At 28.3% G+C, this 13,535-nt stretch overlaps 1 protein-coding gene across 2 annotated transcripts; it reads right to left on the bottom strand.

Annotated features, from left to right (window-relative positions):
- Window positions 1-6,956: 6,956 nt before the first annotated feature.
- LOC107015018 (uncharacterized calcium-binding protein At1g02270) lies at window positions 6,957-11,254 on the bottom strand. Of its 2 annotated transcripts, none has more exons than XM_015215170.2 (10): window positions 10,811-11,254; window positions 10,452-10,556; window positions 10,262-10,367; window positions 9,455-9,675; window positions 9,278-9,354; window positions 9,084-9,192; window positions 8,872-8,997; window positions 8,449-8,559; window positions 8,192-8,299; window positions 6,957-7,766 (listed from the first exon to the last, which is right to left on the bottom strand). In XM_015215170.2, the coding sequence occupies exons 1-10, from the start codon at window positions 10,955-10,957 to the stop codon at window positions 7,527-7,529; spliced, it is 1,350 nt and encodes a 449-aa protein (XP_015070656.1). In that variant the 5' UTR covers window positions 10,958-11,254; the 3' UTR covers window positions 6,957-7,526. The 2 variants fall into 2 exon arrangements, with proteins under 2 accessions (XP_015070656.1, XP_015070657.1); XM_015215171.2 differs by having other exon boundaries at window positions 6,957-7,763; window positions 10,811-11,252.
- Between the last annotated feature and the right edge of the window lie 2,281 nt (window positions 11,255-13,535).

Here is a 13,535-nt window from a genome sequence, read left to right as displayed (position 1 = left end):
AAAAATTATACAAGGCAAATGTTTGAAAGAGGATTTGTTGGGTATCATTGACATCGAGCTTATGGTAAGGTTCATGAGGGAGTTGAAGGGGCCAGAATGTGAGTCACTATCGAACATAAATATTTAATTCTAACAAGTTATATTTTTTTTCTCTCATATTCTTGTTAATTTTTCTTTTCCGATATTGTTACTTCCATTTTATTTAACAATTTAAAAGTTATTTTGTTAAACCTGCAATAAGAATAATAATCATAAAATTAATTATGAAATTATTTTATTTCATATTTAGTTGAATTTCATATTTTGATATAAGTTATTGTGTGATTATTTATAGCATAACTATGATTTTAGTTATATTGTATTTTATGTGAGATGTAATTTTCGAATTATTAATTTGGGATGAACTATAAAAGAGCTTTTCAAAGTTATATTTAGTACAAAATCTAACAGATATTTCGTATTAATATAACCGCAATAATAGAGCTTGACTAAAAGAAGTTAAATAAAATCCCGTTCACAACAGGAACGTGTTTGTTTATTTTCTTGAGTGCTACTCTTGTTTTTTTTTTGTTCCATTTCTTTTAAAGTGATTGTCTTCTTAAAGGCATAATATATAACACACTCAAATTAATGCAAGTCAGCATTATAACTTTAAATAACTAACTCTTTTTTATTGTGTCATTTAAGTATTAAATTTACAAATTAATCATCTAAATACTTTTAAAATTTATGTATACTATCAATATGATGTTCACAATAGAGATGAGAGTAAGTATTTAATTGTCAGTGAAAATTAAGTTAAATTGTTTAAATATATACTATTAAAATTGATTTGATTATTTATTGATCAAACTTTTAATGTTTAATAGTGTAGTATGTCTTTTAAAAAGTGGAAAATATTTGTAGTAATTGTTTTCTAGACAACCACTCCTTTCTTTTGTTTAATTTATTTGTGATAAATAAACATCTTTCATTTGCCTCATTCTAATCAATGTGTGCGAAAATATTTATTAGCACACCTTTTTTTACAAAAAATAATGTCAAAAATAGTTTACTTACGCTAGTGGCAACTAGTGTTTCGAAAAATAATATTGCACCTTACTTTCTATAATTGCATAATTTTATTTTATTTTGGAACCCTTAAAATCGTATTATCCTTTCAGGCGCACAAGTCTAATATAATAATTTTGTTTGAGAAAACACAGGTAGAAGAATCGATTTCTTAACCTTCATAATGAAATATTATGAGGTCGTTTGATATGAGGGATAGAAGTAAATAGTAGTAGAATAAGAATATAGTTGTGATGGAATAAAATCTTTTATTTTGTTTTGGTTTTCATATTTGAGATAATTTATCACAATGATGAAATAAATTATTTCATATACATGGTGAGATAAGTTTTTCCAAGATAACTAACCACATGATAACTAATCCTGGTTTAACTTATTCCTAATAATCTTTGAGGGTTGTATCATGTGTTTTTAGATGAGTATTTTGGGACCAATTCTAAAATATTTTAATTAAAATAGAGGTGAGACACACTCGTTTTCTTTCGTCTTATAAAAATAATAATTTTTGTTCTATCTGTTACCTCCTTAAACCCTAATATTTATTTCCAACTTCCCATTCTCAAAGAGAAGGGTTGTAATATACTTATATTGAATAGAAACAATATAGTAACTTAAAATTTGAGATAAAACGATTTGTTCTTCAATACATTCACTAGAATCTAGTGGTGGAGCCTCTTCCGAATCTCTTTCAATAAAAAAGTATTTTACATATAAATTCAAAATTTATCTTATCATATTTTTAAAATTTTTGTAATGAAAATTCTTAATTCGTCACCACGCAATCATCAATCATTAAGCCAACACAAACTTTTCTTCTACTTTTTACTTTTTTTCTCCTTTGGGCCTTGCGTATGGATTTCCATTGGATAAGGCCGGTTCTTTTCTTATTTGTCTTTTTGCTCCTCCTCTATCTGTTTCCTATTTTATTATTTTTTATAACTATTTGTGGGTTCGTCATTCATTATATTTTTGTATTTTTGTGACAGTATTTGGTTTTTAAGATTATTTTGTTTTTAACAATGAACCTTGTTGTTATGTTTATGGACTAATATACTGTTGTAAACTCCAACTAAAAACAGCTACTCACTCCATCCCTCTGATTTTCTAGCCTAAATACCAAAAAGAAAATAGTTTTAAAAAATCAAAAAGATATTTTCTTTTTACCCTCAAAATTACTCTTAAAAAATATTGAACAAACTTTAAAGAAGTCTTTGCAATTTCATGAATAAATTTGAGGAGATAAAGATATTGATATAGTCAATATGCCCTCTGGTCTTATGTAGCATGGCATAAGTTATTTTGTTACTTTCTAAGTATTATTTAAAGCATAATTGTGGTATTAGTTATATATTTATATCAGATTAAAATTTTGGAACTATTAATTCCGGATGCAATATAAATGGCACATTTATTCTTCCAAAATCTTTTAAGAAGCTAAAGATTAAAATTGATATTAAAAGTTTTTCAAAATTTTATTTATTATACAATCCAACAGTCATTTAATATTATAAATCACAATAAATATAACTTTAACGAAACAACCTAAATAAATTGTGTTCACACATGGATTCATGGAACGTTTCTGCTTATTTTCTTGAGTGCTCTTGTTTTTCATTTTCTTAATTCTATTTTTTTTTAATTATTTTCTTCAAAGGTATAATACATAAACATATTTAAATTTAACGTCAGATGACAAGTAAAATTTCAATTTAGAGTAGATTCATAAATATCTTAACTTGTCTCCGTGATGTATATGATCAGTTGAATATTCCATATATAAAATAATTGTTTGGGTTTGAAAGTAATCATAGTGTCACGCAAAAGGTTACAATTATAAATATATTGGTGATAAAATAGATGGCAAACAAAAACATAGTAAAAGTATATTATTGATATGGTTTAACCAAAAAGCCTACATATAATAAAACTAGTATTAAAAAAATAAACATATTAGGAGAAAATTCCTCATAAATAAAATTACTTAACGTTTATATTGCGAATGTTATCGTATATTTAATAGAAAAATTGGATCTTCCGTTTATATGAAAATCTTTTTGATAGGATTATCTTCTCTAAACAAGCTTTAATACGACAATAATCAAGATTAATTAAATTACATCAAATATAAATATTGAAAACGAATTTTTATTTTTATTTTTTTAAAAAGGTGAGATATGGAAAAGTGAAAAAGAAAAAGGGAGTTGGGTGGGGAAGGAATCTTTCATTCAAGGGAAAAGGTCTGATATACCCCTCAACTTTGTCATTTGGAGCTGATATACCCCTCGTTATAAAAGTGGCTCATATATGCCCTTACCGTTATACAAACGGCTCACATATACCCCTGCCGTTACAAAATGGCTCACATATACCCTTCATTTAACGGAAGTTAAAAAATTAGTTTTAAATTTATATTTATTACTTCTATTTTTTTTAAAAAAAATTATTTAGGGGTATATATGATTCTTCTATCAAAGTTCAAGGTATATTTTAATTTTTTTCATACATAAATTATTTTTTGACTTCTTTTATTATAATTATTTGAATTTCTTATTCTTATTTTGTTTTTTTCTTTCATTCCTTAGTTTAAAGAATAAAAAATTAAACTATTTTTTTGTGTGTGTATTGTAATTTAATTTCATATTCGAAGAAAAAATTTGATCATCTACAATAAGTTTTACAAGAATATTAGTGAAACATAAATAAATTTGATTATCAAAATAATAATTATAAATTAGTCATTGAAACCAAAAAAAGTCAAAAAAATATATGTTTGACGAGGATTAAATTTACTCATATGGGATTATAATTTTTTAGAAAAAAATAATAAAAATTTAGATTAAAATTATTATTTTTTTCATTTCCGTTAGAGGAAAAGGGTATATGTGAGCCATTTCTTTACAAGTAGGGGTAAATATGGGCCATTTGCTTACAAATAGGGTATATATGAGCCACTTTCATAACAAGGGGTATATCAGCTCTAAATGACAAAGTTGAGGGGTATATCAGACCCTTTTCCCTTCATTCAAAGTAGGGAAAAGAACAAGTATACTTTGAATTATTAAAAATGATATGTTAATATCCTCGGTAATATTTTTGTTTTATTATTGTGCTTGTTATTTAATAATTAATTTATATTTGTCCCTTTTATTAATAGAAAACTCATTTTATACATGTGACATAATTCTACGCTTTAATTTGGATTGATTAAATATTTAAGTTTTATGTTAATGGGAGGAGCATATATGCACTAGTTATGAACGGTGAAACTAATGAATAAAAAATATGTCAAAAAATATTAACATACCATTTTCAAAAATTCAAAAATGGTATGCCTTCTTCCTTCCAAGTATTAAGTGTGTGTGTGTGTATATATATATATATATATATATATATATATATATATCCCTTCTTCCTTCCAAGTATTAAGTACTAGCAACAAAGGAACTAGCAAAGTACCACCACACCACTTTTTTTAAAAAAATTACTAGTATTATTTTAATCGGTTCCTTTTAGTATTTCATTTTTACGTGTCTAATTCATAAAATCAAGAAATTGATTTTTCAGTTGTATACCCTTTTAACTTTTTCTGTTGGCAATATTTCATTTTTACGAAAATTTTTTAATTTGGGGTATATTTTAGTAAATTAATTTTAGTATTGGCAATTACATTATTATAAAGTAATTTTTAAATATTCAAAATTGAGATTAAAATGAAGTAATAAAACATTTTTGATTTATCAAAATAAACTAGCGAAATTAAAACTTTTTTTCCCTAAAAAATATATAGGTCAAAGTAAAATAGACCTGGCAGATTATTCATTTTCCCATAAAAGACATGCCTTGAAATAATTAAGGATAATATAATACATTATTAGTTTAGTACTACTTTATAAGGGTATTCTAAATTAAATATGAACGGTTAGCATGAATACGGCGTAATAGCTAGCACGATTTATCTTAGTCGGCAGATTAATTTAATACTCCATCGCTCGTATTTTATGTAATATTATTTAAGAAAATATAATATATAATTTTTATCTTGATTTCACCTCATATTATGCTCTTCAATTTTCAACGTACAAATAAATATTTAAATTATATAAAATTGAATAAATTGACACGAAAATTCTAAAAGAAAAAAAAACACTGTTTTTGGCTAAAATAGAAAGAAGTTTCATTTTCTTATTTTTCTTTGGTAGGAAGATGCCCTCAGCGGGGACAGTTTGGTATTTTGTCTAGTTTGCGTAGACGTATTATAAAAAAGTGTATTTCATGTCGATTTAAATAACTATTCATACATATTTAAAATTAAATGAATTATATATATTGATTATAATTGAATTACGATATATCTGTTTATATATTATATCTCAACTAAAAGATATTTATAAGTTTGTTGAAGAGATGTACTATCAAGAATTGGACAAGGGACGGTGGAAGCACTATGTGTTGTCATTTTCATCATCCCTTTTTCTTCCTTTATCTGCACCTCTTCGGTCTATTTCATTATATAGCTCCTACTTAGTGCTATATAAGCAAAAAAAGGACACCCTTATTTTATCTTTTTGTAAATGTGGTGTTGGGTTAATTCATACTATTTCGACCAAGTCTAGTTATTATCTATCAAAATTTATACGGATCGAAAGAAATAATCTAAAATTAATATTCTTACATTTAGAAAATTTTGAATTTGGGACAATTTTTTCTTAAAATCCTGCTGTTGAAGGTTCAATAGTGTTTTAACTTTTTTTTCTGGAGTAACTCAAATCTTTGATTAATGTTGGAGATACTCAATCATTTAAATAACTCTTGCTTTATCTTGAACTTGAGACTTATCTTACGTTATATACTCAGTAATTGATAAACAAAGATACTGTTACCATTGAATTATGTACGAATATATTTAGTTTTGAATATCAAGAATAATAATTGCATAATTGAATGAGGATTTTTGTGTTCTTGCTCTCTTAAAAATCAATACTACTAATAATTTTCTTCTTAGCACCCACCATCCCGTCATGCTTTTTGATTTTCGGCTAAAAGTGGATGTGCAATGATCTTTATAACTTTAATTACGACTAGAAATGAGAAATTGTTTTATTATTGAACTTTTTGTTCCTAATGTTATTTTTTAACGTATGAAAAAGCAACATGTGCTTGTAGTTGTAGGCCAATGGGTCTTTTCTCAAAAGTTCAAAGTATTAAAAGGTGTGACAAGCCCCAAACTTTTTTATTACTCTTTTAAAAGAAAGATTCGTACTATATGTTGGGGGCTCAATGATTGTATTTGGACTATGATATTCACTCCTCTCTTCATAATTTTGTTTACCAACAATACGATCCATACACAAATGGTTCTCTATTTTTATTTTCAATTATTACACAAGGAGAATAGTGCAATAATAAAATAATTGTTGTCATGAAATAACCTCTTGTTTAAAGTTATTATTGTTACCGTGGAAAGTAGAATATTCGAGATTTAATTCGTTATCAAGTTAGAAATGTAACACAAATTTAAATTAGTCAAAGTAGTACTAGACAGAGACCAATGTTGCTTTTGAAAGAGCTTCAAATTGGATTCAATAATACATAAAATTTCTTCTAGGAAGGAGACGCATCAATAAAAACAGGGGAAGCTTTACTCAGAAATAGTCTAATTACTCTCTATAGCTATAGTAAGAGAGGTGAATTTTATATATATATATATGTATATAGGTTAGATAGTTGTATATTTTACATATGTATTTGTATATATGGCAAGAGAGATTGATAGGGGGAGGAAAGAGGCAAGCAAGATTGGAAGAGGGAGGAAAGAGGTCAATTGTATATGAATATCGGTTAGATAATTATATATTATACATATGATGAGTAATTAAGTAAAAATATAAGTTTTAAATTTTTCCTAACCAAGTGCAAAAATATCATTTTAGTTTGAAGAAGCATCAACAGTTGTTGTATTACAAAATGATATCATCAAGACTGAACATTGCAGCAGTCAAAATGCTCAGTCGATTAGTCTCTAAGCTACTACTCTTTCATTAAAACTAAATATTTACATTTCCTACTTACTCTATATACTTCCACCTCTATCGTTATATACGAGCATGGAACATGTAGAGAGTAAGAAGAGGAAATGACGACATGAACCCATTATGGCATTATACTTGAGTAAGTCTTTGATCGACATGAATAGACACTTTGAATGAACACCAAGATACAGGCATCAGCCATATCTCTTCTGAAAGACTGGGCACCCTCTTGTACTATCTTTACTTAGAAACCCTATGTGTGCCTCAAGGTGGTATTATTATCTTCAGCAGAGTTCAGTTGGAAGCAAGCATAAGTCTCCCGGTTCGAGAACTCAGGCAGCAGATTGAGAATCTTGTAGTCTGGCTACAACCCTCAAGTCTCTTTTACTTAAACATTCAGTTCCAAGGCAATCAACATTCAAGAAACTAACGGGACAATTGACAGCATAGCATTCTTACAGGTGAAAATACCACTGTAAGTTTGGCGTGATCAGAAAGTGAATAATCTTCGGGCCATGTTCCTTTCTCAGCTTCGGTGGGGAAGAGAACTGCATTCTTCACACTAAAACCAATTGTTTCTTCTGTATCACTAACAATTCCGTCCCATGACTCATCGCAAATACCATCTCTTGGCTCTGACCGTGAAGGATTCCATACCCGATGCTGCTATTAAAAAAAACAGAAATATGATTCAATTGTGTATGTTTCAAAGTCATTTGGATCTTAAAAAACAAAAATATGATTCAATTGTGTGTGTTTCAAAGTCATTTGAATCTCTAGATACATTTTATTCCTACGTGAAGATAGATTGCTTCTAATCTAATATAATAGAAAGTTAAGTCAAATGTAGTCTGTTTGATGCTAAGACAAATATACATCATGCCATTAAATCAAATACAGTAACTACTAGGATTGCTATGCTCTTAATAAACCATGATATCAATTATCAAGCCGAAGTGCCTTCAAGTTTAAAACAATCTCATTGCAATTATACAGTAAATCAACTTGTGAATTATGTGAATAAATAGACAAATAAGAAATAACACGGAAGAGAACAGTAGAAATTCTCTAAAATCAGTTTGTGTCAATACCTGAAATTCATTGTAATCAAGAACTCCATTTCCATCTATATCTGCTTGCAACCACAAGTCGTTTATCTCCTCAGCACTCAGCCCATAGCATTGACCAATCAAATTAAGCTGTGGGTCAGGGTACAAATGTTTAGCATCGTTTCACAGGATTGAATAAGAGAAAGAACAGAAAATCCTCTGGAAGTTCAATCCACATGTGTGCAGACTGCAGCACATGTACAGTGGTAGAGATGTATGAGTTCATGACTTGAAAGTACCTGCCGGAGTGCTTCACAAAACCCAGCATATGTAATGTAATCACCATCACTGTCTGCTTTAAGGAAAGCAAATGCATCTTTCTCAGTCAACGAGGCTCGACGAAGTTGATACTGAAATTGAACAATAGTTAGATAGAGTACCCTCTAAAAGGAAAATTCCATTCTTTTACAATGCTGAACAAACTAAAACATGTCATACACACGTTCACGTGCAAAATAAAGTGGACCAAGGACTAGGAACTAACTAAGAGAAAAACCACAAGATTCAAATACTGCACAACATTATTTCACATAAAATTGGAATTACAACAGAAAAGCATGTAGGTAATCATAGTGGAATCTGCTTTGCAATCATGATTTCAACATATAATCAGATGATTCCCAATGACCAGCTACTAAAGGAAAAGAATATACTATCTTTACCTTGAACATACTGAAAATTGCATTTCTCCAACTTGTTTTCAGCAATTTCCTGTAGCTATTTGGATTCAAAAGCCATATAAAATCCACACCACAGATGTTCCCGCGGTGATTACGGTGGCTCACCCACTGCAAAATAGAAAAGGAATCAGCATCAAAGTAGGTTTGCAATGTCGGGGGGTCATGGGTAGATTAAGCAATGAAAGATAAGGGACCTTTTGAGCGTCAGTATCAGTGTACTGGTGAGCAATATCATACGATGATACAAATCCTTGAGATCTGAGGAATTTGTAAATATGGCCGCGCTTGCTCCCATTCCAGTCACTTCAAAATTACAAAAGATTTAGCAAAATAGGCCAGTGACGTTAGAATCCAAAAACAAACACAAGAAAAGTTAGTTATGTATTACCCGCACAGAATGATTGGCAAGGGGTTAAGCTTATTTTCTTTCTGGTATGAGTCCACATATTGCAATATCTTGTAGACCTGTGCAAGTGTACCATGATTGAGACAAATGTATCAGTAAAAGTTGAAGGAGATTTTCGCTCTGCTGCTGAGAAAAATGACCATATAAAGATTGATTTACCTGTCGCAGACGTTCCATAGAGAAACTTGAATCATGAGGAAACAAAAGGTGTGTGTTCACTATCAACATTTCTTGCCGAACGTTCTTGGTTCGACATTGTGCGAAAGGTGCAAGTAGTTCAACATGCAGTAGCTGTGCAACACGGTCACCAAAATCATTGAAAAGCAACTCTCTGTGAGCAATAACCTTGAAGTAATCGTTATGAACAGCTGTCAGCAGACCTATATGACATGAAGCAATTCAACAATGAATCAAGAATCCACCCAACATACCAAAGACCTAAGGCAATACTGTGCACTTTGCATAGAGGTCAACAAAAATTTATATCAACAAAATTAGAAAACAGCCTCCCAACTTGAAAGTATTGATTTAGTTAAAAAGCAGAGATAGTATTTATTATAGTGAGAAATCTATTAAAATATATAAAAAATATCTGTGGGAAACCCAATAACAAAACAGTCACTTGGTTCTACGATACGATAGTGAAGGAACCCACTTAAGCTTAGTTTGCCATTTATATGGGTTTGACCCCCTAATTACCGTAACATATAAAAGACTACTTTTATTAATTTGAGAGAGATTATTGGCAATCATAAACTTCAAAACCGTGAAGGAGCTAGAATTTTGAGTTTATACGTTTTAGGTTCTAAAAGAAGACTAGTTGACAAATTATTTGAACTTATAACTGATTTTACAGGGTTTTAGTCAAAGAGGGGGTGGGTTGGCTAAACTGTACAGGTAAAAAAAGAACTTTTCTGGTGTCAATAATAAAATAGAATAAAAGAGAAGGAACAAAAAGAGGTATACCATCACCACGATTATTGGTTCGTGCAAGCTTGAAATTATTATATCCAGCATCTCCAAGCCTCTTGTCATACATACCAACAAGTTCTTCATTCCCAACCCAGAATTCCTATAAACCAAATTTAACAATCTTAAATATCATCAACAACAAACATATTAAATCATAAACAATAAAAGTGATTAAAACTCTAACCTGAAGACAAATAATGGATGACCTCTCAAACAACAACCAATCCAATATCCTATTGTTCCTGCTCAACCAATTCGCCTTGTAATCGCTTTCTCTACAACTCTGGTCCTAAAATCCCCATAAAAACAATTCTCATTAACAGATCGTCAAGCCAAACAAAAACCAGGACAAAAAAAGACGAAACTACCCTTCGGGTGTCTCAGATGATTAGGCTTGAAACTTCGGTAACGGAGGTCTCAAATTCAAAACCCCTTACCGCACGGGTTTTGCCATACCATCCTGCAGCACCCAAAGGGTAGCGACTGCTATTCCCTTTATCATAAATAAAAAAAGATCAGACAATAATGGCAAATGAAACCAACCTCATGATTGAGTCTTTTATAAATGGGTGCGAGAATATTGAAGGTGGTACAAGAAATCGAATTGGGTTCATCGATTGACGATGCAATCGCATAAGTTCCAATTCTTGAGACCCTCCCGTTCGTTGTTCCTCTATTCTTCCTTCCCATACTTCAATTCAATTCAACACAAACGTATTATTACAACATACAAAATTTTCCCAATGTATAAACCCAATGATTGATGATTTATAAACCCAACAGAAACCGCCAATATCCTTTACCAACAATGGAACTCTGACAAAAATAAATACAAGATTTTTATGGAAAAACTTTTTTAGAAAAAGAACCAATACGGATTTTTTTTAGAGAGATGGAAAAAAAAATATATGAAAATTGTTATGAATGGAGAGAAGTGGGGAAGTTGAAATATATAATTTGTTCTTTTTTCATGGGTGCCAGTGAATGTTTCTCCTCCTCTCCTATTTCTACTTTATTTTGGACTTTTTTTTAATTGTTTTTTACTTTTTTGAAATAAAAATACAATATTCTTCGACCTTTTAATTTGTAGGGCTATTCTAAGTGTATGATTTGTTCTGAATATCATACGTGGGTCCTACTTAGCAAATATATTAAAACCTGCCCAATTTAAAAATATGAGAAGAATTAAATCATCAAGAGTCAATAGCTTTTTTATCCTTTAATTATTTTTTGTGTTATTTAATATTTAATTATTTGAATAATGTTTTCTATTTATTTTTGCTAATGAATATTTTATAACTTATTAAAATTTACTAAAAGTGTTATTTTCCTTAATAATTACAACAAGTAAAAAGAAATTAAAGTGAACGGCGGCAAAGTGCTTCACAATAATGGATGTCCTTTTTTTTCCATTCGACAGTAATATGTTGAATAGAACGTATAAAAAAAATCTCTATAAAAATAAAACTTGCATACATTTATTTTTTCTTGATTTCATTTATAAATATATATATATATACATATTGAAAAAGATTTATTATTATTATTATGATATGAAATAATTTATATATCTTGTAAATTGTGTGCTAGTCTCTAGTAAATATATAAATAGATGATGTGGGGTTTGGTCCATGCACCTGGAGAAATGTACTTGATTAATGACTTATTGTGAAAATGAGTTGGTGATAAAAATAGCATTTTTTGAGAATATTTCTCTTATATATATATAATATATGAGAGAAACTTTCAAAAAAAAAAAAAAAGACTGAGCAACTTACATATTTAATGTATTTGTAAGCCTGTAAGATGGCCTGTATAAAATTTCACAATTATCAATAAAATAACAAGAAAATCAATTATCTAGATGACTATTAAAAATAATAAATGATAAAAGAAATTCATCTAAACAAAAATTAGAGTATTCTTAGTTCTACGATGGCTTGTTTTCATCCAAAAATTCTTAATAAAAATATATTTTTCATTTACTCAATTAAATGTACTAATTTCTTAAAAATAAACGATTAAAATTAGAATACTTACTTCAATCCAAATTTGTATATAGAAGCAAAAAACATAGCGTGTAATATAATCTGCATATAAAAAAAATAGTAAATTAATATACGAATAAAGCTAATGATCAATAAAAAAAAAAAAGGTAGTTTAATATTAATTATTAATGTAGGAATATATATAAAAGTGGTTAAGAAGTTGGAACTTCACTCCAACTCAAATCTCATTTGAATTTAAATTTAAATACCACCATTTTTTTTTTAAAAAAAAGATCTTTTTATTTTTCTTCCTTATCCTAGATTGTTGAAAATATAATATATATTTTTCTAATAAATTATATATTTAAATTGAGATAAATATTTAGGATATTTTATTTTTTCCTATATTTTGCTTTTCTTTTATCTTTCCCTCGTGTATCTTCATTTTTTCTTTTGATTGTTATATTTTATATTTATTATTATTATTAATACCGTAGCAATGTATTACTATTAATATTTATATATTAATTATTATTATTATTATAACTATTGTTAGTATTAATTTTATATCTTTAAAAGTAAATCAACTTTATTGGAATTTATTTTGTAAAATTTGAAAAAGATAAACTTATAAAATAGTATGAGTTGATTTAGAATTCTTCTGGCTATGAATTTCTATTTCAAATCTATGAGAAAAGTTAGAATTCTATTCCAACTCAAATTTCATATAGATTGAAATTCCCCACGTGATAAATTTACTCATTTAATTCATCTATCTATTATCGATTTATTTGTTTATGCTTTATCAAAAAGCTAATTATAATAAACCTATAAAAGCTTGTTGTTCTCATGTCCCTTAAACTAACCTTTCATTATATTAAAAAAATTCATATACATACAAGTAAAAAAAAAACTAATTATAAAAATATTGTGTAGTATATTGTTTACCTTGCTAATACTCTTAACATATATTGCATCTCAAATAATTTAAGCAGTACTACTGGTTTGATTATATTAAAAAAATAAACGAAAAACATAATAATGAAAAAAATTACTTACTTCAATTCAAGATGTGGTTTAGTTTGTAATAGACAATCTCTCATCTGCATATAAAAAATAAAAATATTTTTAAAAAAATCTATAATAAAATAAAGAATATGAAGAAGGTAGTAAACTCACCAATGAAGCTAATGATCGGTGATGAAAAAATATGAAGATTAACATTATATGATATTGTGAAAATATAAATAAAAGAGGTTAAAAAGTTAGAATTCTATTTG

Source organism: Solanum pennellii, chromosome 3 (assembly GCF_001406875.1).
Source record: "Solanum pennellii chromosome 3, SPENNV200".
Lineage (NCBI taxonomy): Eukaryota > Viridiplantae > Streptophyta > Magnoliopsida > Solanales > Solanaceae > Solanum > Solanum pennellii.
The sequence above is the reverse complement of the archived record's forward strand: the minus strand, read 5'-3'. Positions and strand labels throughout refer to the sequence as shown.

What these genes read in the sequence shown, in the direction of transcription:
- LOC107015018 (XM_015215170.2), bottom strand. Translation starts at nt 10,957, where the DNA reads ATGGGAAGGAAGAATAGAGGAACAACGAACGGGAGGGTCTCAAGAATT. An exon ending in ATAAAAGACTCAATCATGAG is followed by an intron (nt 10,557 to 10,810) that starts GTTGGTTTCATT and finishes TGGGGATTTTAG; the next exon opens with GACCAGAGTTGTAGAGAAAG. An exon ending in CAATTTTCAGTATGTTCAAG is followed by an intron (nt 8,560 to 8,871) that starts GTAAAGATAGTA and finishes GTTCAATTTCAG; the next exon opens with TATCAACTTCGTCGAGCCTC.